The sequence below is a fragment of the Orcinus orca genome, chromosome 11 (assembly GCF_937001465.1).
Source record: "Orcinus orca chromosome 11, mOrcOrc1.1, whole genome shotgun sequence".
NCBI lineage: Eukaryota > Metazoa > Chordata > Mammalia > Artiodactyla > Delphinidae > Orcinus > Orcinus orca.
The window spans coordinates 82,575,517-82,601,653 of NC_064569.1; the positions used below are offsets into that span (position 1 = coordinate 82,575,517).

General features: G+C 39.8%; 1 protein-coding gene and 1 long non-coding RNA gene across 5 annotated transcripts in view; one reads left to right on the forward strand and one right to left on the reverse strand.

Annotated features, from left to right (window-relative positions):
- The window catches only part of ANO4 (anoctamin 4), a 426,079-nt gene that overhangs the window by 343,206 nt on the left and 56,736 nt on the right, over positions 1-26,137 (forward strand). For all 4 annotated transcript variants that reach the window (XM_033427646.2, XM_004269479.4, XM_004269481.3 and 1 more), the window contains 8 exons: positions 4,777-4,859; positions 10,891-11,031; positions 13,503-13,667; positions 19,082-19,118; positions 21,220-21,331; positions 22,290-22,347; positions 22,488-22,585; positions 24,425-24,567. In XM_033427646.2, coding sequence (XP_033283537.2) covers positions 4,777-4,859; positions 10,891-11,031; positions 13,503-13,667; positions 19,082-19,118; positions 21,220-21,331; positions 22,290-22,347; positions 22,488-22,585; positions 24,425-24,567 — 837 coding nt within the window. The remainder of the gene's footprint in view (positions 1-4,776; positions 4,860-10,890; positions 11,032-13,502; positions 13,668-19,081; positions 19,119-21,219; positions 21,332-22,289; positions 22,348-22,487; positions 22,586-24,424; positions 24,568-26,137) is intronic.
- The window catches only part of LOC125960513 (uncharacterized), a 32,215-nt gene continuing 29,015 nt past the window's right edge, over positions 22,938-26,137 (reverse strand). Inside the window, exon 4 of the long non-coding RNA XR_007470250.1 lies at positions 22,938-23,505. This is a non-coding gene — a long non-coding RNA (uncharacterized LOC125960513). The remainder of the gene's footprint in view (positions 23,506-26,137) is intronic.

Genomic DNA, 26,137 nt, shown 5'->3' on the forward strand with positions numbered 1-26,137 from the left:
ATCCTCAGAGTTCTCTCCATTCATCGAGCAAAAGGAGAAAAGAAGCATAGGGAGGATACACCTACTTCTTAATTCCTCAGCCCAAAAGTGACGCACATCACTTCTACTTACTTTTCATTGGCCAAAATTTGGCTCATGGCCACATATAACTGCAGTAAACCTGGGAGATATAATCGCACTATGCTTAGAAAGATGATAAATGGTTTCAGTAAATGCATAGGAGTCAGCCACAAACCATAATTATTCTATTTAAGAAAATGATAATAGGGTGTGGCCTGCTGAACACTCTATGTCATGTCTTCCTTTTGTGTCCCTTATGGGCTGCATGTGACAAACTTCTCAATTGTGTGTGATTCGGAGCCAAGAGTGTCTTGCTATTTGAACACTAACCTACCTGAACACTAATCCTCACCCTGTCTGCACTGACAGAAGTCTCAGAATTTCCTAATGTGTCAACTACTGTTGTGAGAGGATTGTTGTTTGGGATTGGCATTAACATCTCAGGTGAACTTGTTTGTGGGTAGATCAGGTAGAAGTACAGGGTGGAGAGTTGGGCACAAGCAGGGTCCTTAGGATCCTTGTATCCTGGGCTGGTAACAGGGCTTTATTTTATGGGTGATGTGACTTTATTGACGAGCCCCCGCTCGGAGACCTAGTTAGATTGGGGTTTAGAAAAATCATTAGCAACATGGAAAGATAGATTAGAATCTAAGAAGTTCAAAATGCTAGCAGTAAGTAGCTGAGAAAAAGGAAATTTGGGGGCCAAATTCTTGTGGAAATAATTGCATATATTAGAAAATGTTGACAAAACACGTCAGAATGTTCAGTCTTTTGAGAATCAATATATAAAAGAAATATACTTTTTAAAAATTTTGTTTAAAGATTTTTTTCATGTGGACCAATTTTAAAGTCTTTATTGAATTTGTCACAACGTTGCTTCTGTTTTATGTTTTGGTTTTTTGGCCCTGAGGCATGTGGGATCTCAGCTCCCCGACCAGGGATCGAACCCACACCCCCTGCATTGGAAAGGCAAAGTCTTAACCACTGGACCACCAGGGAAGTTCCAAAAGAAATATACTTTTAATCAAACTTAATCATAGTACTGGGCAGTATAAAAGAAAGATATAATATAAAGATATATATATAGATGGATACATATAGCATAAGCCAGCTTCAAAGGAGACAAAGAGGAAAGTGTGAGCTCATGACATAAGGCAGCATATAACTTACCACACCCAAAGCACATGGGCTCCCAGAGCTGTGTTTTTAGACAAAGGACTTAAATCATGGAGTTATGAGGGTGGGGGATTGGAGCTTTGCCTTGAGAAGAGATCACCTATATTGGTTTGATTACATCCTAGTTCGTACATAGAGATAGAAGCATATTCCTCCTCAGATGAATGGGGATTTTCACACAAAGACACAAGAAAATGGCAGCTGCACAAACAATTCATTTCTTCTTCTCATCTTCCCAAGTTCTAGAATGGAAGAGAGGAGAGGATTATTGGCTGAAGAAGGGAATTACTGCTTCGAGTTTCTTTCTCCTTGAGGCAGGGTTCAGCACATGCTGGGGAGAAGGAAGCTGGTGGAATAATTCTTACAGCCACTGGCTTGTCTTGGAAATCAGTTCCTACAGACGAGAACCACAGATGGGTCAATGGGGCTTGTTGGGAGCAGCAACAGCCTATAAGACAGACTGGATGTGTATCCTGTGGCCTTAGGCCATCCCAGCATGACCCCCGAGCAAGCCTTTCTGAGGCCAAGGGGTCCAAAGCTTTTCTTCTTATGGAGAAAAGCCACACATTCAAGGCTTGGCTGCCTTGTCTCTTCAAGGCTAGGAGGGACTCTGGAGACCAAAGAGAGAAAATCAATAAAGTGGCATTTGTTTGAAGGGCCAGAGGACCTAGTCAAGGAGATGTTTCAGGGACCCCATGCAAGGAAAAGATAATTTGGTGAGGCAGAGGGCAAATGTGCAGAAAGAAGTTAACACAGCAGGCCTGCCTTAGAGAGTCCTGCCTTTACAGGGCTGGCCCGTGGCTGGCATCTGGGAACTTAAATTTTAGGAGAGTTCCTACCACCCTAACTGCTAAGAGTAACTTGTTTTACATTTTAAACGGTTTGCTCAAACATTATGGTTTGTGCTGAATACCTACCTGATTTTTTGTGAGGCTTGGGAATTTTGGAACGTGCTAGGCAAAGGATGTCTATGTGACCAGCCCCTGATAAAAACCCTGGGCACTGAGTTTCTAATGAACTTCCCTGTTAGATGACATTTCACGTGTTGTCACAACTCATTACTGGGGAATTAAGTACATGCTGTGTGACTCCACTGGGAGAGGACTCTTGGAAGCTTGCACCTGGTTTCCACCAGACTTCACCCCATGTGCCTTTTCCCTCTGCTGATTTTGCTTTATATCCTTTCACTGTAGTAAATCTTAGCCATATGTACCACGATATGCTGAGTCCTATGAGTCCTCCCAGTGAATCATCAAGACTGGAGGTGGTCTTGGGAACCCCTGATACAATAAGACTCCTGGCAAGGATTCCAGTGGAAAATAGCTGCTCAGTTTTTGGCACTTTTCTTTCTTCATTTTTAATTGGAGTATAGTTGATTTACAATGTTGTGTTAGTTTCAGGTGTACAGCAAAGTGAATCAGTTATACATATACATATATCTATTCTTTTTTAGATTCTTTTCCCATATAGGTCATTACATAGTATTGAGTAAATTTCCCTGTGCTATACAGTAGGTCCTTATTACTTATCTGTTTTATTTATAGTAGTGTGAATATGTCAATCCCAATCTCCCAATTTATCCCTCCCCCCTTTCCCCCTGGTAACCATAAGTTTGTTTTCTACAGCTGTGACTCTGTTTCGGTTTTGTAAATAAGTTCATTTGTACATTTTTTTTAGATTCCATATATAAGTGATATCATGATATTTGTCTTTTCTCTGTCTGACTTCACTCAGTATGACAATCTCTAGGTCCATTCATGTTGCTGCAGATGGCATTATTTCATTCTCTTTTATGGCTAATATTCCATTGTATATATATATATATATATATATATATATATACACACAATGTATATATATTGTAATGTATATACAATATTCCATTGTATATATATATATATATATCTTTACTCCTCTGTCAATGGACATTTAGATTGCTTCCATATCTTGGCTGTTGTAAATAGTTTGGCACTTTTATTAACCTCCAAAGACATATGTTTGTTTCCATTTCCCACTTCTAGAATTAAGCACTTGATTATTTTAGGCGTGACTTTCTTAACGACTATACTCTGAATTTTTCAGATTTTAGAGAGGCACTGTGGTACATATATCATATATTCTATAATACCCCATGAGGTCTGGGAAGTACCCCATATTCAAATACATTAATATGGCTGCTTTCAACGTATGTGTACTCTCACTAAGAGGGATAAATGAAGACTTTGAGTAGCCTCACCTCAGTCGAAGTCACAGCTTGCCACAAGATGAATTTGTGCCAAACTTAGGGGAAGAAACTTACAATTTTTAGAGCATTTTGAATTTTGCCATTGCGGATAGAGATTATATTGCCATCCTTCATTTGCTTAGCAGGAAATTGAGAATTAGAAAAGTGAATTCGTTTGCCAGTGATAGCACAGCTTGTATCTGAACTGGATTTCAAATCTAGGAATGTCTAGGTCACAAGCCAGAGAGCTCTTAACTATTACCCTATACTGTCTTTCCAGTTACTTATTTTTAAACATGTCTTCTGTGTCCGAATACCACTAATAAGGAGGTAGTGTGAGAGCAAGGGGGAGTAGAAAAGAAGGAAGTAGTTATCTCTCTTTGGAATGGACATTTGGATGTTTACCTTACCCCATGAAACTGATTCCAAATATATGACATATTTTTCCCTTTTGAAGTCTGACTACACAGCAAGGCCAATAGAGATGGTCAGCAATTACCTCTCCTAGGGTATCTCTGTGATATCCTTAGTTGCAGTCATCCTCTGAGTGAGTAACTGAGTGTATGTGTTCCCTCATTGGGCTTGTGACTTCCAAGGCAGCAGGAATGTGTCTTGATTATTTTTTGATCTCTCAATCATTTTATAATGCTCAACAATTCACTTGTGTTGATATTTTTAAATTAAATTGAGTAGAAAGTTACTTTGGCTAAATGAGGATCACTCCCAGCTTTACCTGGGTAGGGAGGCCAACAGGTTGGGAAAGGTTCTTAACAGAATTTACACACTTTTGCCTTCAATGTGACAATAAAGAGATGGTTTGGAGAAAAGAGAAGCAACAGGACAGCTTCCTCCAACAGAACAGCTTCCTTCAGTAAAATAGGAAGATACAGTCTACACAGATATTTATCCTGAGGAGAATTTGGGGGACAAGAGATCACTGGCAATCAAATACATGTGAACTGCTAAGCTTTGCTTTTCCTTTTCTGCCCCTCACTTTTCAAATGATGTTGGTAACTTAGTTTTCTGTATTCTCACATCTCAGGAGCTTCGTCATTCTAGTAAGTCTGCTCTGCTGTGACTTGCAAATCAGCTTAACTTAAATCTCTAAGTTTTCATTGTGTTTGACACAGTAATTCATTGTGTTTGACACAGTAATTCTCAGAAAATGATCCTTGTTAAATAAAGTTTATCTAGAAATTCTGATATTCAAGAATACTTACACAAACTGTCATTCTTTACAATGGCTTCATTATCCATTGGCACAGTTAAAGGCATTGTTTTATTTGAAAATGTCTGCCTTTCTCTGCTTGTTCCAGCGACAGTTTTCCTGGAGTTTTGGAAAAGACGGAGAGCAGTAATTGCTTATGACTGGGATTTGATAGACTGGGAAGAAGAGGAGGTTTGTATCATTTACCTCAATTTTCTTTTTTAAAAAAAGCCGATAACCAAGAAATACACAGTCCCTCTTGAGTCATCGCTCCCTGGCCTGTGATGGAAGTCAGGTTGATTCATAAAGCATTTTTTATACCTGTCTTTATAGGAAATTTCAAGAGGAATTAAAAAAAAAGCACACAACATTTTGATTTCTTAGTGGAGTAAAATTCCATGACTTAAGTAAAGCATTTCACTTGTAGGTAGAGGCATCAGAAGAATTGGTAGTAAGATTTGTTTAGTTTCCTTAAATATTATCCATTCTCTTTACTTTATCAGAAGGAGAATATTAGCTTCACAATTGTAGGCGCATGGAAGCAGACTTCCTAAGTACTCCAAGGAAATGGTTCTGTGAACTCTACAGGACGCTGGACAGTGACCAGATGTGCACAGGCTCAGTAGTTTTCCCCTAAATGATAAATACTGAGGGGAAACCACTCCTCAAACAGCCTCTTTGGTGGATGTGGCTAAAAGCAGGACGAGCTCTAGATAAAACCGTCCAGGAGAGGTAAACTCAGTCCCACAGACTTCACTTTCTCAGCATGTCACTCTCCCTTTATCCCCTTCTAGGCCAATACACCATGCCCTTTCCTAACCTGTGTCTGGTCTTTATCCTCTCTCTCCTTGCCCCATTCCTGTCAGAAGTCTCGAGGACCCATGGGTGGGTTTGGTCACCATGTGCCCGGCCTGAACTCCTCTTCCCTTCCTCTCATCCATTATCTCCTACCTCTCCTGAGTACCATTTCCTCAGAGCCTTGCTGGGCCAGTAAATCAAATACACTAGTCATATATGATATGATAATGGGTATCAATGGGTGTTTTCCTTCCAAGAGACACAGATATATATTTTTATAAATTAAAAGGAATCTTCTGTAAACATAACTGAGAATTTTAGCCCTGGGATAGGCTTGGTGGGGGAGATAATTTTGAGGGGAGTGTTTTTTCCTTCAAATCATGCCTCGTGGATGGCTGCCTTTTCTCCTCACACCCATGAACACATTTGGGTAGCTTTTAAATCTAGAAATGATACCGGGATTCTCAGCAATCCCTGTTCTTGTGATGAGGCCTCTCTCATGCTTTTATAAGCAGGCATTCTCTAGAAAATGGTTTTCTGAGTTGGAAGAAACTGCGCAGGTGACTTCTGGGGGCTACCAGCCACAGCCAGGCTGCATTCAAGACTTCCTCCTGGGTGGAGCTGCTCTGGTTTTTGTTACATGTGTTTATGGGAGTGGCTTTCGAGTGGGATGGAAAATGCTCTTTCCTGGGAAGCCGAGTCACCACTAAGCAGCTGTGTCATCTAAGACAAATTACTTCATCTTCGTTTTCATTTCGAAAGAAAAATGTTTCTAAATTTTCCCCTTTCAGCTATAAAGTAGGGCATTAAATAATTTTGACTAAACCAGTCTAAAGTCACTGTTGGCCCTTGTGGTAGGCCCACAATGTGAGTACCCTTAGGGTAAACATGTCCCTTCAGAAGTCTAGACCTTCTGAACTCCCAGCCCTGTTAAAAAGCGTGGAGTGCTGAACCCTGCCTTCACTCAGCACACCTGTGTACAGGAACTCACGTCAGGGGCCACGTGCAATTCTATTTCTGTTTGGGATTCATTGTAGAAATGCCTCTTACTTCTAGCCTGTGGTTCTCAGCTTGCTGTACAGAAGAGCCCAGACATGCTGCATGCCTTCTTCAGGGGTAACCCAGGATGTTACTTTGCTAGGGCCGCCGTAACAAAGCGCCACTGACTGGGCGGCTTAAGCAAAAGAAGTTGACTGTCTCACAGTTTGGAGGCTAGTCTGAGATCAAGGTATTGGCAGGGCTGGTTTCTTCTGAGGGCCGTGAGGGAAGGGTCTGTTCCCAGTCTCTCTCCTTGCTCCCTGTATCTTCACATTGTCTTCTCTCTGTGCATGTCTCTGCCTAAATTTCCTCTTCCTATAAGGAAACTAGTCATGTTGGATTAAGGTCCACTCTAATGACCTCATTTTAACTTAATTACATCTGTAGAGACCCTGTCTCCAAATATAGACACATTTTGAGATACTGAGGGTTAGGACTTCAACTTATGAATCGGGGGGTGGGGTGGGGACACAATTCAGCCTGTAATACCCAGGATGACAGGTCTGGCTCCATGACTGGCCTCATTTTCTGGATGATTAACTCAGTGACCCTTGATGACACTTACAGCCTAATGAATTGAGTTTCCCAAAGAAGCAGAATATTCTAGATCTGTTTATATCCTAAAGTGTAACTACCTAAAATAAAGGAGGCAGAGGCTGTTTATAACTGTATCTCCCCCTGACCTTCCCCATTACCTGCCACTGTGTAAAGTCAGCATTGGGCTTATCCTGCAGCAGGAGACGGGCTGCCCTTCCTCCTACACAGGGAGGCCACTACCAGACTGTGCCCATCCTCCATAATCTCTCTTCCGTCAGCTCCTTCTTTGCTTTCTGTCAGTACCTTCATCTAAGTCTTGAGTGTTTCTGCCTGGACTAACTCAGTCTCCACTGCACCAGAGTTTGTGCTTATTTTCCCTCCTCTTCCAAGACACTCATGTAGAACAAGTTCTTAATTAATCAGAATGACTTCAAAATACCGTTGTGCTGATTATCTTTTCCTAATCCCATAATTGCTTTTTAGTCAGAAACTTTTCACATTGGATGGGACTCAACTCAATGAAATGAAATCTCAGCTTGATTTAGAATTAGAGGAACCTTGATTTTAGCTGGATTTGAAAGGTATTTACCTTGTTTTCAATACTAATTAAGAATACATTTCAAGTGTCTCCCATCAAAAAACTTGCACAAGCCTCTTAGATACCCTCATCCACCAGAGGGCAGACAGCAGAAGCAAGAAGAACTACAGTCCTTCAGCCTGTAGAACAAAAACCACATTCACAGAAAGGTAGACAAGATGAAAAGGCAGAGGGCTATGTATCAGATGAAGGAACAAGATAAAACCCAGAAAAACAACTAAATGAAGTGGAGATAGGAAACCTTCCAGAAAAAGAATTCAGTTAATGACAGTGAAGATGATCCAGGACCTCAGAAAAAGAATGGAGGCAAAGATTGAGAAGATGCAAGAAATGTTTAACAAAGACCTACAAGAATTAGAGAACAAATTAACAGAGATGAACAATACAGTAACTGACATGAAAAATACACGAGAAGGAATCAATAGCAGAATAACTGAGGCAGAAGAACAGATAAGTGACCTGGAAGACAGAATGGTGGAATTCACTGCCACAGAACAGAATAAAGAAAAAAGAATGAAAAGAAGACAGCCTAAGAGACCTCTGTGACAACATTAAACGCAACAACATTTGCATTATAGGGGTCCCAGAAGGAGAAGAGAGAGAGAAAGGACCCAAGAAAATGTTTGAAAAGATTATAGTCGAAAACTTCCCTAACATGGGAAAGGAAATAGCCACCCAAGTCCAGGAAGTGCACAGAGTCCCAGGCAGGATAAACCCAAGGAGAAACATGCAGAGACACATAGTAATCAAATTGACAAAAATTAAAGACAAAAATTATTGAAAGCAACAAGGGAAAAACGACAAATAACATACAAGGGAACTCCCATAAGGTTAACAGCTGATTTCTCAGCAGAAAGTCTACAAGCCAGAAGGGAGTGGCATGATATATTTAAAGTGATGAAAGGAAAGAACCTACAACCAAGATTACTCTACCCAGCAGGGATCTCATTCAGATTCAACAGAGAAATCAAAAGCTTTACAGACAAGCAAAAGCTATGAGATTCAGCACCACCAAACCAGCTCTACAACAAACGCTAAAGGAACTTCTCTAAGTGGGAAACACAAGAGAAGAAAAGGACCTACAAATACAAACCCATAACAATTAAGAAAATGGTAATAGGGACAGACATATCGATAATTACCTTAAACGTGAATGGATTAAGTGTTCCCACCAAAAGACACAGGCTTGCTGAATGGATACAAAAACAGGACCCATATATATGCTGTCTACAAGAGACCCACTCTTCAGACCTAGGGACACATACAGACTGAAAGTGAGGTGATGGAAAAAGATATTCCATGCAAACAAAAATCAAAAGAAAGCTGGAGTAGCAATTCTCATATCAGACAAAATAGACTTTAAAATAAGACTATTACAAAAGACAAAGAAGAACACTACATGATGATCAAGGGATCAATCCAAGAAGAAGATATAACAATTATAAATATATATGCACACAACATAGGAGCACCTCAATACATAAGGCAACTGCTAACAGCTCTAAAAGAGGAAATTGACAGTAACACAATAATAGGGGGACTTTAACACCTCCCTTACACCAGTGGACAGATCATCCAAACAGAAAATAAGGAAACACAAGCTTTAAATGACACACTAGACCAGGTAGATTTAATTGATATTTATAGGACATTCCATCCAAAAACAGCAGATTACACTTTCTTCTCAAGGGCACACAGAACATTCTCCAGGATAGATCACATCTTGGGTCACAAATGAAGCCTCAGTAAATTTAAGAAAATTGAAATCATATCAAGCATCTTTTTTGACCACAATGCTATGAGAATTGAAATCAGCTACAGGGAAAAAAAAAAAAACGTAAAAAACACAAACACATGGAGGCTAAACAATACATTGCTAAATAACCAAGAGATCACTAAAGAATCAAAGATGAAATCAAAAAATACCTAGAGACAAATTACAACGAAAACACAATGATCCAAAACCTATGGGATGTAGCAAAAGCAGTTCTAAGAGGGAAGTTTATAGCGATACAAGCCTACCTCAAGAAACAAGAAAAATCTCAAACAATCTAACCTTACACCTAAAGGAACTAAAGAAAGAAGAACAAACAAAACCCAAAGTTAGCAGAAGGAAAGAAATCATAAAGATCAGAGCAGAAATAAATGAAATAGAAACGAAGAAAACAATAGCAAGGATCAATAAAACTAAAAGCTGGTTCTTTGAGAAGATAAACAAAATTGATAAACCATTAGCTAGACTCATCAAGAAAAAGAGGGAGAGGACTCAAATCAATAAAATTAGAAATGAAAAAGGAGAAGTTACAACAGACACCACAGAAATACAAAGCATCCTAAGAGACTACTACAGGCAACTCTATGTCAATAAAGTGGACAACCTGGAAGAAACAAATTCTTAGAAAGGTATAAGCTTCCAAGACTGAACCAGGAAGAAATAGGAAATATGAACAGACCAATCACAAGTAATGAAATTGAAACTGATTAAAAATCTTCCAACGAACAAAAGTCCAGGACCAGATGGCTTCACAGGTGAACTCATTTAGAGAAGAGCTAACACCCATCCTTCTTCAACTCTTCCAAAAAATTGAGGAAGAAACACTCCCAAACTCATTCTATGAGGCCACCATCACCCTGATACCAAAACCAAAGGTACTACAAAGAAAGAAAATTACAGACCGGTATCACTGATGAATATAGATGCAAAAATCCTCAACAACAACAACAACAAAAAGAATACGTTTCAAACCTATGGTTAAGGGTGAATGATATCTATAGGAGCTTATTAAAAAATAGATGCACCATGTTTTTAACTGCCTAAATCGAAAAATTTTAAAATTGTAGAAAACTAAGAATTATATTATAACTCACAAAGCGAATTCTGAACATTTTGCTGTTCAGAAGCTTTCTTTGTCCTGGTGTCCACATCACTCCCCGGTAATAAAAGTAAAAGCTTATTAGTTGTTTCAAACCACTAGGGACAGGACAAGTTGGTCCCTTTTCTCATTCTCAGTTTCTTTCTTCAAGTATAGTTTAAAAAGATAATAGAGACACTTAACTATTAGTCTAAATTACATAGCCTTGATGATAAAAAGTCTAGATCATTCTGCAGATTTTCTTTAAGTGGCCGGTTTCCAAGCCCATGTCATTGACTGTGGCATTTGTTGACTCAGTTTTCCTATGGGGTAAAATGATTTTTTTCTTATTGTCTGAACAGTTCTTCAGTACATAAAAATGTGTCTGCTTGTTCTTTAGGAAGAAATACGGCCCCAGTTTGAAGCCAAGTATTCCAAGAAAGAGCGGATGAATCCCATTTCGGGAAAACCAGAACCATATCAAGCATTTGCAGATAAATGCAGCCGACTTATTGTTTCTGCATCTGGAATATTCTTTATGGTCTGAAACTTTTTTACAAAACTCTTTCTTTCATAAAGTACAAACCTGTAGCATGGTAACAACAATAATCATATCAAGTGTTTGGATATATTTTTGCACGTTCTGTTATTTAGTCCTCACAACCATTCTACATGGTGGTCAGGGATGGCATTGCTGTCTGCATTTTACAGGTGAAGCAGCTGAGACTCCAGAAGGGTAAAGGGCTTGCCCAGATTAGCCAAGAAATAGACAAGAGCTCAGATCCTCTAATCTGCTGTTCTTTGCATTTGTCTCTCTCTGTCATAATGAAAGGAACTAAAACTATGAGATAGTATTAATACCTACAGCAGTGTTTTTCAAACATTTTTTTACAATGCCCACACAGTAAGAAATACAAACGTTGTCATAACCTAGTATATACTACGCAAATAGATGTATAAAACCGAATATAGTAATTGAAACAATGTTCATCTTTACAATATGCAAGGAACTCTGATTTTTTTTGCTTTATTACAGTCTAGTTTTTAATAGACTGTATATAGCCAGCTATAACTCCCAAACATTTATTTCACTAATGATTATACAAGTTTGCAAAACACTAATTTGAAGCTGGATCGTTAGCTTTTCCTAAAAAGAAGTCGTTTTATGATCAACTTTGACCCTGTCAATTACTGAACAAAACATATGCAAATATGTCAGAAATGTCATTTTAGACGGGAAAGGATGGCTAAGATCCTCCTTTCCTCTTTTCAAACAGCAAGTGTTTGTAAGTATATATCCTAGTTGGTTAGACTGGGAAGGACAAGACAATAGGAAATTCAGACAGTCTACCCCCTGTAGCCAGAAAGGAACTGAGCCCAGTGTCCCTCGGCTCAGATCAGGACTCAGATCCGTGCCCTTCTACAGATGCTGCTTTGATAGCAATTGTGTTGGGCCTTGCCTTCTATAAGTGCATCCACATTTATTGTTTGGGGTTTGTTTCTCACGACAAGACCTAAGGACATAAATTAAGTTCTCCTTGTTCTACAGATGGGGTAGATCATAGAGGTAGAAGCCATGGAAAGAACAAGCTACGTGCCCAAGGTCACACTGCTAGCTCGTAGCTGACCCAGGACTCAGACCTAACTTCTGACTCTGAGTCCAGTGAACTTTCCATTCTACCACATTGCCACCCTTGTCTATAATTCAGTGTAGTTCTCACCTGTCTCCCTATCAGCAGCTCCAGGATTCAGACACGGGCGATTTTTGTTTCTTTGTTTTCTATTATTATTACTATTACTACTACTTTAGCCAGTTCAGCTGGGGCTCATACCTGAGCTTTTAGAGCATGTCACTCATAGTGAGCCAGAAATAGAGTCTGTGAGAAACACAGAAAAAGCTTCTATAAAGAAAGGAATCTCTAAGTTGGCAGACGCTGTCCTGAGGCCCAGCTTTAAGATCCAGTTTTTGACAACTATGTAAGCTAAGGTCTCTGCTCAAAGACATATTAAGCAAGCCATCTAATGAAAGCCACAAAACTTTTTGGAATCTCAAATTCCCATTATTCATAGAGAAGATATGCCATATTCTTCTCAAACACCATGAAATGTTCAGAGGAAGATGCTTCAGTTCAGTCTGTGTATATATCTGATAGATAAGAGTATGCACCTCTCACAGGCTTCTTCAGCAACAAATAACTGAGCACTTGGCGTGATGCTAAGTTGCTGCAGAAATGAGTTACCATCCTTACCCAGATGGAGCTTACCATCTAAGTGGGAGAGACTAGCAATAATCTAACAAATTGTTAGAAATTATAAGTTGTCTACTGAAAGAAGAGTACCATAACAAAAAGAGTACCATAACAAAAAGCCTGGGGGGAGGAGTGGGCGTTCATGAAAAGCATTAATTATGAAGTAGTTCTTGAGCTGAGATGTGAAGAATGAGTTAGGTATTAACTAGACTGCGTGAGGGTGTGTGTGTGTGTGTGTGTGTGTTTGGCAGGGGAATGGGTGGATCAGCATTTTGGGCAAAGGAAATGGTCTTGAAGATTAAGGATGCTTAGCCCATTGGAAACAATAAGAAAAGGTCTAGAGTTTCCAGAGGGAGGGGAAGAACACTCAGTGGTGCTGGAGAGACTCTTCCAGGCCACCATAAGGGCTTTGCTTTTATCCTAAAAGGAAGCCAATAAATAGTTTTAAACAGAAGAGTGACACGATAAGATTTCCACAATAAATATTTGTTCATTTGCTCAATCTGATATTCTGTTTAATAACGTGTTACCCCATAGCCTAACGGTTTATCAGCTCTCAAGTTCTGTGGCTTTTCTATTTGGATAACAAAGAACGTACAAACAGACAAGAGAAAGCATCAACCACATGAAAAGTGTGCATTTTGTTGTGGTATCTTGAGTCAGGACCACTGCCGCTTTATCCGAGGATTTTCCAGATGGCGGGAGCCCCTTCCTCCAACATTCCATCACAGTGCTCACTGGGTGTCCTCTGTCTTCCGGCCAGATCTGCGTGGTGATCGCCGCCGTGTTTGGGATCGTCATTTACAGGGTGGTGACCGTCAGCACTTTCGCTGCCTTTAAGTGGGCGTTAATCAGGAATAATTCTCAGGTTGCAACCACAGGGACTGCCGTGTGCATCAATTTCTGCATCATCATGCTGCTGAACGTGGTAAGTGAGCTGCAAGGTAACTAGTCAAATGGATAAAATGTGTGTGCTACAGGTGAGTCTTCTGTTTCTAAAGGGACCTGGCCTTAGAGAGGCTGGTCAATTATGTGGCACTTATGGCCTGGCTGCAAAGTGCCTGGCATAAGGTGTACTCATCTGGGGATACAGAAGGCCTGAGTCAAATCTGGCCTCCAGGATTTTCTACATTGTAAGACTGGGCAAGGCACTTACCCTCTCTGAACCTCAGTTCCCTTATTTATCCAGTAAGATAACACTGTATACCTCTTGGGGAGATTTAGAGAAAAAATATATTTTAAAGGCCCAGCTCAGACTCTGTGACATAGCTCAGTAGTGTTGGTTCCTGTTTCCTTTTGCTTCTGAACGAACGATGGGAAATTAGTATCCAAAGCATTTCTTGCAATAACCCAGCAAGGAGTATTTCAGGGTGGTACTTGTAGCTTGTGTTGATTTCAGGTTTTTTTCAAATGTATATTTCAGCCCAGCTGTCTCCCTTGAACCCCAAACATCCTCACCGAACACACACAACCCCCAACTCCCCATCTTCCCTCCAGAATGAGCTCCTCCTGCAGCCCCCATTGTAGTCACCTAGGCTGAAACTCCTCTGCTTCTCTCAGCATCGAAATGTATCCAGAATTTGAGCACTTTTCACACATCCCCAGTCCCCACCTTGGTCCAGGTCCCCAGCATATCCCACCTGGATTACTGCAGTGCTTTCCGAGCTGGTCTCCCAGCTTCCACGTCTTCTTCCCTCAATCCAGGCTCATCATAGCAGCTAGAGCAAGCAAGCTTCATCCATGTAAGTCAGCCTCTGTTCACTGTATCCAGTGGCTTTCCTCTCGCTCAGAATAAAAGTTCTGTCTTCACATGGAGACACAGGGTCTCCCTCATCTGGCCCCAGCGAGGTCTCTGACTTTGTCTCCTCTCTCCTCACCTTGACTTTCCTGCTTCTCACTGGCCTTCCCTTTTCTCTTCAGTGTGCCAGGCAAGCTCTCACCCTAGGACTTTTGACTTGCTCTTCTCTCTGCCTGGAACATTCTTTCCCGTGGGGTCTGCAGAGTTTACTCCTGCACCTCCTTCAGGTCTTTGTTCAACTGTTACTTTTCCAGTATAAGGCTTCCCTCGTCACTCAATTTAAAATTGCAACCCACTCCTGCCGTCTGACCATTTCCTAGCTCCTCGCCTGCTTTATTTTGTTCTATGGCGTTAATCGCCATCTAATAGGCTATTTTTAAAATTTATTTTGTTATTTATCTTCTCCACTGGAATGCAGCCCCAAGAGGGCAGAAACTTTTGTCTTTCCTGATAAGAGTAGTAGAAGATCTAAGTTTCCAAACTCTGGCAACAGAAACAGGCTCTGGCTTATAGTAGGCTCTCAGTAAATTGTTGTTACTGTTTGCAGAACAAAAGGCAGTGGCTGACATTGTTAGACTTGAGGTTTGTAGGAGGGAATAAATAACGTATGTAGAGTGTCATGTATAGTGTTAGGCATGGAGTAAGTGTTCAATTATAGTTCCCCTCACCCTTATTTATACTGTAACTTAAATCTGGGCCATTGTGCTGAAATCACCGAGATAATGAAATATAGGTAATTTATTATTATTATTAAAGATACAGGAACTTCTTTATTATTTTAGAAAAAAAGTTTAAAAATCCAGAAGGTAGGGGAAAAAAAGCACCTGCAGATCATTTTGACATGATGACTGTGTAACTGCTTGGTCAAGTGGAGATTGAAAGTGACTGTTTGTCACTCCCTCGCACTCCCCCTGTCCCCGGTTCAGCTAGTCTCAAAGTTAATTGTGGAATGAATATTCGTTGTGAAGGGGAGTGATTCATAGTGAAATTAACCAAACAGCCTGAGCAGTGAAAGATTCTGCGTCCAGGTAGGATGCAGTGAATTAAAGCTTACTGTATTTTATCATCTCTCTTCTCCAATGTCTTATTAAAATTTAATTTATACATCTTAAGAAATAAATTTCTGCATATATGCAGTGGCTCTATAAACACATGCTTGCTGGTACATTTTGACCAGGAGCCAGTGTTGTCACTTCATTTAACTGAAAATCACTTATCAAAAACCTCTGCTTAGTGGAACACAGCCAAGAAAAGAAGAAATAAACTAAAAACAAAGCAGGAGGGGAGATGAAATAGTATATAATTAGGGCCACTACAAACCACCTACTGTGTGCTAGGAGCTAGACAGGTAGGCGTTTTACATGTTTTATTTAACAAAGGGTTTCTGAGTCACCAAAACAGATGACCAAGCCCGCACACTAAAGCTGACATGTGTCATTCTTAGGAATGCCCTTAAGGTTTCTTTTCTTTTCTTTCTTTCTTTATTTTTAGATACAATGTGAACACATTTGGTGTTCTGATTTCTCAGCCAACATCAAACTAAAATAACAGAAGGTTACTAAGGCAAGAATACTGACAAGGTCAGAAAATGACAAGCCATAGCAAGGAGAAAGAAAGAAAATAAAAAGCATACACACTCTAAAACCAGCATCATCCAGGACCCTTTTGTGCAGTGACCAATTGCCTTACCCTCATTGGCCATCTCTGAGGACATCCTCATCCAGCACACACCTTTACACTCCTGTCTTATGCCCTGAAGCTTTGCAGGTTCCGTTATGAAGGCAACCAAATGTGTAATATAGCTGGGAAAGCTCTTCATCAAAATATATTTTTAAAAATTTTAAGTCCTTAAAAAGCAAATATTGAATAAAGGACAAATGACAGACTAATGACTATAACATAGCTTTGACCAATTCAGAACTAAACTATTAATGACTGCTGAAATGACCCAATTTAAGACATTTTTATGACTCAATAATATAGTTTTTATAGCTATATAAATTGTTTTCAATTACTTAAAATTTTGGCCATACTGGTCTTGCAAAAAAAAAAAATCATTTGGACATTAATCATGAATACTTTTTCATTAACTGAATATAAAAATCTTGAGAGCTAGATTGGTATTTAATCTATGTTCATTAAAGCCTCTTTCAAATAATTATTATAGATCATATACCCTACTTCTGACTTTCTTCCAACCCTAACTGAAGAAGATCTATAAGGAATGCCTTTTCTGGATTTGACAATGTGTGTTTACTTTTATGTGTATTTAAAAAAAAATAAAGCTCATATTATTTTACAAAAGTATTCTGGATCCTAACAAACTATTATGCCTCTTAGTGACTAGTTACGGGGTTTTCATTTTATTCCATGTCTTGAAAAATAAATATTTCAAAGCCAGAGTGAATAGACAGATTTCCTCACTCCTCCTCGTCATGCTCTTTCAATTTTATTCTGCTTCACTAGTGACCAAAGAACGTCTCAATATAGTGATCTCAAGCTATATATGCCAATAAAGGAAGACGTTAAAAGTCATTACCATCCTTTTTATTCAGCCATACCAAAATGAATCTGACATTTCATTATAACCTGTAAACAGTGAAAACCACAATGACTTGTTCCAAAAAGAACTAAATCAGAAAATATGGCTTGCATCAGAACAAACCCACATATATTGATCAGGTGGACAAGATAAAATTAGAAGTGCTCATAGCTTCTTTTGGACATATCCTTAGGACCAGAAAGCTTGCTGTTAGTTAAAGATTCTGACAGTAACCATTTGTGGCATCCAGTTTGGAAACTTAGATCTTCTACTACTCTTATCAGAACAAACTATCCGTGCTTTCTGTCTCAACTGGCTAATGAGAAATCAGGCCTTTTCCAGAAACCACTCATGTGAAGCGCTCTTGCTGGCTCCCAGTCCCTTTGTTTATGTGCTCTTTTCTGTTGCATCCTGCTCAAAGTCTCACTCTCCATCTCATTGTATCATCCAGATAAAATGTTCACAGATGCCATGAATCCCAGTGTCCTCATACACTTTACCTTACTTTTCAAAAGGTTAATAATAATTATATTTCAACTCCTGTGCTGTTCCTTTTTTAAATTCCAATTTTTTCAGTTTCCAAACAAAAATAACGATGGCATATCACCAGCTCTCAAGGCCTTTGAGGCAAGTGTGCAAAGCGAGGCACTTTAACAAATGTACCTCAACATGAAAGATTAAAGGATGAACTAGGTAATCAAAAATTATATTTTTGAGAAAGGTTGTCTCACCAGTTGAATTTAATTTTCCTTGATAATTATGTAAGTAACTTTAATAATACCATGCCTTAATATTAAAATAATTTTGATTAGAATATCTGTCCTAATATGTTGTTTACCAGTATTTTATTTTTATGATAAAATTGAGATGTATGACTCATCTATAACACAAGATTTCTTACTGAAAATTATACCGGTCTGTTTTAACATTGGACTCCAAGAGTCTGAGATTTCTATATACAAAATTTGATACTGTGGCCATATGAATTATTTATATCTTAATATAACAAACCACAGTCTTTGCTGAAAGTTTAGAGTCATACAATCTGAGTATTTAGACTATTTCTGTAGTTAGAAGAAATCTGGGGTAAGAGAATGCAAAAGTTAGGAAGGACCTCAAGATGAGTGTGTCCAATACCCATTCTCAACCACATGTAAGGAAAACGATGGTCTGAAGAAGAGGTGAGGTAACATGCCCAAGACCTATAGCTTGCTGGCTGGTAAAGCTGTTATTCCAGCCTGGGGAATTTTAACCAGTGAAATTTCACTACTTTAGTCTAAATGTGATCTTAATTTTCATATTGTTCAAATCCATTTGACTAGTTTTCTTTTTCGTTTTCATTTATCATCTTTCATTTTAGAGAAAGCACTTGCTCTTTTCTTTTTCAATTTATACCCTCCCTAGGGAATCTCCTAGAGCTGGATTTGCCCTTAACTGTACCCCCTGTACTTCCATACACACACACAAGCACAGGGACACACACCCCTTCCATCCTATTAGGACCCTCCATTTACCAGATGGCTGGGTGAGTTAGGGATGCATCTAATTCACTAACAGAAAAGCAGATTACCATAGTTTGGCGGTTCCCAATAATGTTTGATCACTTTGGTGTTTAGGAATGCTATAATCTAGAAAATCAGCCCATAAAAACAATAGGATTACAGACCCTTATCAGAAGCAGTCTTAGAGATTTTACATTGAGGAGGCCCAGGAATGTTGTGACTTGCCCAGCATCCCTTAGCAAGCTGATAATTAGTGGCAGCTGGCCTGTTGTTACAGAATTATTCGCCCCCAAACAAGAAGTGAGACTTTTAAAATATTAAAATGGGACCTTGTACAATTCTTTCTTGTCCTGAAAGGACACAATTGTTGATGATGTTTTCATTGTTTGCACAGTGGATGGTTAATGAAATTATTTTCATTTATGACTTACCTATTTACTTCATAATTACAGATTTTAGAACATCTACAGTTTGTTAAATGTATTAAATTTATTTTACAGCTCTATGAAAAAGTTGCACTGCTTCTGACAAACTTAGGTAAGTGGAACCCTCTTTATTTCACAGTATTGTGGTCTGAAAAATACCTTCTCAAAGATTCATTTCTGAAACACTGCTGAAAACAAATATTCCCTTTATTTTGAATTGCATACAACAATTTGTTCTTTGCCCTCAACAGGACATGTTAGATATGTCTAGGAATTGAGAGAATCTTTCCTACCTAAAGCTTTAAAGCATTTAGACATTATCTTTCATGAGCTAATATAATTTAAAGTAGGTTTTCTCTTACAAAAGTACATGTGTATGAAGTACCTATAATCATTTAGAAAAGTGTTCATTTGCTGTTGCCTACAATTTTTATTTAATTAAAAACACAGCAAGTTTTAATGGCATATAAAATCACAGCAAAATTAGTTGCTTTGAAGACTGGGAGTCTTTTATGTAGACAGGCTAACCATTACTGACATCTGTGGAAACGACATTCATCTGGACAAGTCATCCCTAGGAACGTTTCTCTGACTCTGTAAGGCACCAGAACAATCTGGTAACCAGCTATGAGCTGTACATTTACTACATTTTCAAGATAGAGGAATTGTCCCAATTTCATTAATGAGATATTAGTCATTTTACTCTATGCAGTTTGAGAAAATTACATGCTCCCACACAAAACCTGTTTTAGCACACTCCCATATGTAGCTTGCCAAAGGGAGAAAAAAAATCACAAAAGTGTTTTTATTTATAATCATCATTATAATAAAAGATGCCAGATACATCTGGCATCTCATCTTTTTGAGCCCTTCTATGTGCCAGATACAGAGCTAGGCACTTGGCATATCTCCTTTGAATTCACTGAAATCTTCCATCACCGCCACTCTTTGCCCAAAAATATAGAAGTTTATGTCCACAGAAGAGGTAACTGCCCATTGATAGACTGTGTCCAGGGGGGACCTTGCTCCAGGCTGGAAAAGATGCCTGTGGAGATACCAGCCATGGTCAATCTTTGGTTGGGCCACCTGGGAACCCACCCAGCTGGCTGATGAGCTAGGAGACCTTCCTGTGTAACCAAGAGTTCATTAGCAGAAGTGAAGTAAAGCTAAAGCCCTTGACGCGTCCTTTGTCATTTCTTCCCTCAACAGCAGTATGGCCTTGTTCTGAAATTGACATTTAAACCATTTGAAATCCGATTCTCATACTTTCTCCCCTCCCTTCTGAGATATACTCCTGGGAAGCATTTTGAGCTATAACTTGTGGGAAAGGAACTGATGGGGTAAAATGGTAAATGAGCAATTAGAAGCTCAGGGAATGTGGAAACAGAAAGTGCTATTGCATTAAATGCATTTTCTTTGACGTTGTTTGAGGTGAGGATGCAACTTCCGGGGAAGGATAAGCACATTTGACATGAGATTTCAGGTTGGAGGATTGATCCATATTTTTGGTTTGCATCACCGTGTCCAAAGAGCATTTGCTGTAGGGAAATTGAAATACAAGAAGATGAAAATTGGTGCCTGACTGAGGTCAGGAAATTGTAAGACAAAGATGCTGCTATACAATAAAAGCTCTAAAGATGAGGTCACCTCTTCGGTACTTGTCCTTGAGAATGAAAATGATGATGGATGAGGGTGACAGGTAATGGGGTCAGATGCTCATTCTGAGATGGGGGGTCTGACTCCCTCTCTCCCAGTAGCACCTCACATCACACCAGAAATAGAAGTCGAGACCAAGGAGTTATTAGGAGATGGGAGGGGACCTGATGCCACACAGGCCCCACCCCACAGGTGGAAACTAAGAGCAAAAGGAGAGGCTCCTGCAAGGAGCCAGGGCCGGGAGTGCGGCCCCTTCAGCCTGGCTGTCTCTACTCCAGGCTCTCTGGGCATCCTGGAACAGCGGAACAAATGATATTCCCTGCCCTCGGACAAGTTAGTAATCACTTCCCACCAAAGCCTCGCTGGGGCTGGTCTGGGAGCTTGAGGAACCCATGGATGGTCCATTCCGTCGCATGTCATCTGTAGGCAAGCTGGGCTCTCCTGCAGCCTCCTTAGGAAGCCTCTGCTCCCACCCCGTGCATCTGGGGAGCTGGACAGAGGGAGTTGAGAAGGAATCAGATGCAGCCTCTCAAACTCTGCTCCCCTTGTGTCCACAGAACAGCCTCGCACTGAGTCCGAGTGGGAGAACAGCTTCACCCTGAAAATGTTTCTTTTTCAGTTTGTCAATCTGAACAGCTCCACGTTTTACATCGCATTCTTCCTCGGAAGGTAAGAACCCATTCTCTCCACACCTCCCCCGGCCAGGGACAGAGCGCACAGAGGTCACTGACCAGGGTGACAGAGAGGCCAGCCTTTAGGGTGATTTTTATAAAGTGTATAAAGAGGAGAACAGTCTCCTCCTTTCCTTCCCCTTCCCATTCTGGGGAATGGTCTCCATCAAAGTCCCTTGTACCTTTTCTTGTTAAGGTGAGTAGAAGAAAATAGTTTGCACACGTGAAGTGTGAATGTAAAACTTGCAGGCTCCATCTGTACCTGAATCGGGCCTCTGGATCTCACACCTATAAGAGCAGGTGGCATCAGGGGGAGGACGGCAGGCAGCATGTCCCAGATCCCTGACCTCACAGAGGAGGGAAGGACATTCAGACAGGAAAGGGGGCTGACGTAGGATGCCGAAGGAGACTGGGCAGCTTCTGAATCCAGCAGTTCTGAGGATGTGGAACGTCCAGGTACCATGAACTTCATTACACCAGGAAGCGTGTCTGAGGAGACGAGAACCAGGGAAGAGCCGAGTATTGGGTTTTAGTGAAATGGATGAAAAGCCTCTCCGCAGTTTCCAGCTACTTCAGTGTGGAATGCTAGTCAAATAGTTTCGTTTTAAAAAATAAAAAACACGGCATTACTAATATTCAAAAAGATCTGATGTGTTTAAACCCAACCTGCTGCTTACACCACAGCCCCTTGATATTCAGCAGAAAATGTTAAAAGCCACAGCAGGCATCGAGGACTGGCCTCTGTGTTCAGGAGCCAGACAGAAGGGCCAGGAGAGAAATATCCCCCAGAGAATTCCAGAAGCTGCCATTATGCCAGTTCCAGAGAGTTTTCCTAATTCCCTGACACGTGTTCCTTACTGCACCGGTAATTTTCCCTGGAGGATGTGCTAATCTGAATATGATATTCACTGAAGGCTACAGGATGCTAATGGTTTGTTTTTCTGTGTGTGTTGAAGATTCACAGGACACCCAGGTGCCTACTTGAGGCTGATAAACAGGTGGAGACTAGAAGAGGTCTGTATTCTCCCATCATTCCTTGTTTCCTACAGACTTGGCGTTAAACAGGCTTAGGGCAACTTTGTGCAGATTAGAAACCAGACAGCCTTTCTTCCTGACCATTGATTCTTGAATTTCTGTGTTTGCTTACCTCGCAGTGCCACCCTAGTGGATGCCTTATTGATCTCTGTATGCAAATGGGTATTATAATGGTGCTAAAGCAGACCTGGAATAATTTCATGGAACTTGGCTACCCGTAAGTACCTTAGATATCTATACTTGAGAGGCAGCATGTCTCATTGGCTTTTCTAGGTGTGGCAAGTACGATAAGCAATGCAGACTCAGCAGTTAAGCCCGTGTGTGTGTGTGTGTGTGTGTGTGTGTGTGTGTGTGTGTGTGTGTGTGTGTGTGTGTGTGTGTGTGTGTGTGTGTGTGTGTGTGTGTGTGCGCGCGTACCTGGAGCTAAGTCTTCATGCTTAGATATTCAAAGACAAATCATGAAAATAATAAACATTGGCTCTTTTGGAAGATTTAGCACAGATCGCATAAACAAAAGTGAATATTCTTTAAGAAGTCTCTGTGGGCCCCTAAATAATTGGATACCTGCTTCCAAGCTGCTTTATATGATGATGACACATTAACGAGGTCTTTACTCCCCAACCCCTGCAATAAATCAGAAATGGTAATTTCTTTAAACTTCCTTAAATTCAACTGTACAGGAAAGGAACTTATGGAAAGAAGACCTAAAAAAATGATTCAAAAAAGAAACTGGAGTATTTCTAAGTAAGCCTATCCTAACCAGTAAAAACATCATTATCTGATGATAACAGTTTATGTCGATGGCAATGGGCAAAAACTTGCATCACCTTTGTAAGGATGACCTTGAATTTGGCTGTGTCTGCTCAGTTCTGGTCAGTTAAGTTTTAAAGGGACATAAATCAGCAGCACTTCTATTTCTTCTTTAATTCTACACCTACAGGTTTCCAGGTCAGCTCAAGTGTCTCCATAGAGAATTCCAGGTTTCAGGGAAGACCACTCAGCCAGAACAATTAACTGGAACTCGGTTCACTTCGAAAAGTCATCTCTTAGCTCCCCGTCAGAACCACTGCCAGTAATTTTCTCTTCTTAGATTTATTTTTAGAAAACTTCTTCCAAGTGTTGATGTTTTCTATAAAACTTAAAAAAAACAAAGCATAAAATTTTAAAATTAGAAGCATTATATTCTCTTTTAAAGTATCATCCATAACTTCTCAAAATGTCGTAGACATCAAAGGGAACTATATTTATCTTCTACTAATATGGACATAGAGCAAAATTGTGAAGTAGACAGAATTGTCTTTGATACCCATCCCCTTATTTAGTTTATTTCACATTTGTTTTTGCTTTGGCATCACTACTCTCAGATACCCCTCAGCTTTCTCCTTGCCCCCTACAGCACACAAACCTGACCCCCCCACACCCCAATTTCTTCAACCCTGTTCCGTAGCATAAGATGCACTTCTGAACACTGCCGAGGATTAATGTACTAACCTCACCAGTGTGAGATGCATTTTATTGGGAATCAGAGCCTCTGTCAAACTCAACCCAAAAGCAGGCAGATCCAGTTGTGGACCTGCGGGCTTCTGTATGCCAGGAGAGGAGGAAACCTTTGTGGGTTTTCAGACCTTCTAGGGCCCTCGAGTCAGAGTATGCAGGTCAGCACCCCATGGTAAGACTGCTCACGGGTCCTCAACTAAGCCAGCTAGGCCAAACCATCTTCTTCTCAGAGGCCTGCGGGTTGCCTTTGTACTGGGGGATCAGGTTATCAACGTTCTCAGTCCTCTACCCAACCCTCCGAGGCAACACTGGACGAGAGACAGTTTCGTGAATGATTTAAATAAGTTCATCAGTCATTCTGTTCACCTGCAAGTACAAATGCTTGAAGTGTAGCCTCCATTGTTATTTCCCTTCTAATCCAAGGCTTCATTTCCTTGCCAGCGTGTCCTAAATTTTTTGAACTATTGTTCTATATTCTAACTCTATTTCTTATTACTTAAGTCTTATGAACAGCTATATACATATATATTTTTTTAAATAAATTGATCTTGTTGTGCAGGTTAATTCAGAATTGGTGGACTAGAAGGAAAGTACGACAAGAGCACGGACCTGAAAGGAAAATAAGTTTCCCACAGTGGGAAAAGGACTACAACCTTCAACCGATGAATGCCTACGGACTTTTCGATGAATACTTAGAAATGAGTATGAAAATAGCCTATTTTATCTGATTTTTAAAAATTTTATTGAAGTATAGTTAATTTACAATGTTGTGTTAATTTCTGCTGTACAGCAGAATGACTCAGTTATAATTCTTTTCATATTCTTTTCCATTATGGTTTATCATAGGATATTGAATATAGTTCCCTGTGCTATAGAGTAGGACCTTGTTGTCTGTTTTATCCTATTAATTATAAATGTAAATTCTAGCTACATTTAACTAGACATACACCGTTATCATCGAGGCTAGCAGTATGGGGGGATTCTTGAGCTAAATGCAGAGGAAGGGTGTTCTTGCTTTAAGAAGCTTTATTGACAGAAATAGTGCCAAGTCACTTCACATTCTTCATGACATTGTGTCCTGTCCCTTGTAATAAATCACCAGAAAAAAATGAGCTGAAAACTTGGTGAACCAAAGAAAAAGGAGTTATCACTCATGGTGTGATTGATTCATTCATTCAGCAGACATGGTTTTTTTAATTGAAGTATAGTTCATTTACAATGTTGTGTTAGTTTCAGGTGTATGGCAAAGTGATTCAGTTATACATATATACATAAAAGAATATAAACATTCTTTTTCATATTCCTTTCTATTATAGTTTATTATAAGATATTTAATATAGTTCCCTGTGCTATACAGTAGGACCTTGTTGTTTATCTATTTTATATATAGTAGTTTGTATCCAGCAGACATCTTTTGAGCCATGTTATGTCCAGGCAGACATTATGTTTGGCACTAGAGATACAAGAAGGAATCAGGCACAGTCCCAGCTCTGAAAGAGTGCACAGTGAGGGAAAGTCAGAGATACAAAAGGTAAGTGCAATAAAGTGGCATAGATGCTGCAGTATGAGTCAGTAGGGCGTAGACGGGGGACAGTCATTTCCCTTGAGGGGGTGGCAGGAAGCTGGGAATGCTTAAGCTATGCTACACTTATATTGAAGGAATCTGATTTCTCTATAATCAAATCCAAGCTGCTTACTTTAGCATGTATCTGAGAGCATGAGCTTTAGAAACAGATTACCTGAGTTCAAATCCCAGCCCCTCACTTATTAACTGTGAAACCTTGGGCAATTACTTAATCTCTTTGTCTCACTTTCCTCTTCTTTATAACGGGGATAAAAAAAGTAACCACTTCAGAGCACTTCTATGTGGATTAAATAAATTAACACATGGAAAGGGCTTAGAACAATGCCTGGCTCGTAGTATGTACTTGATACATGTCATCCCTGTCATTATTATTATTTTTCTATTCTTATCTTCCAGGGGAGAAAAGCGTAACAAAATCCCTTAGCAGATACACTGAGTGTGGATAGCTTTTCTCTTTTTTTCTAATTATGTTTAAGCTCTGTAACATTGGGGTGAAAGTGGGGGTAGGGATGGGCAAGATACATTACTTCTGAAAGAAAGAAGTTCTTTCTGGGTAAATCTGAAAATTAAAGCAGTAGTAGAGTTGATACTTAATGTTTCTTAGGTCGCTTATGTCCTAAGTACCTACCAATGTTTTTAGAGTTTCAATTATAGAATGGCAGAATGATATAACTTGGAGAAGAAATC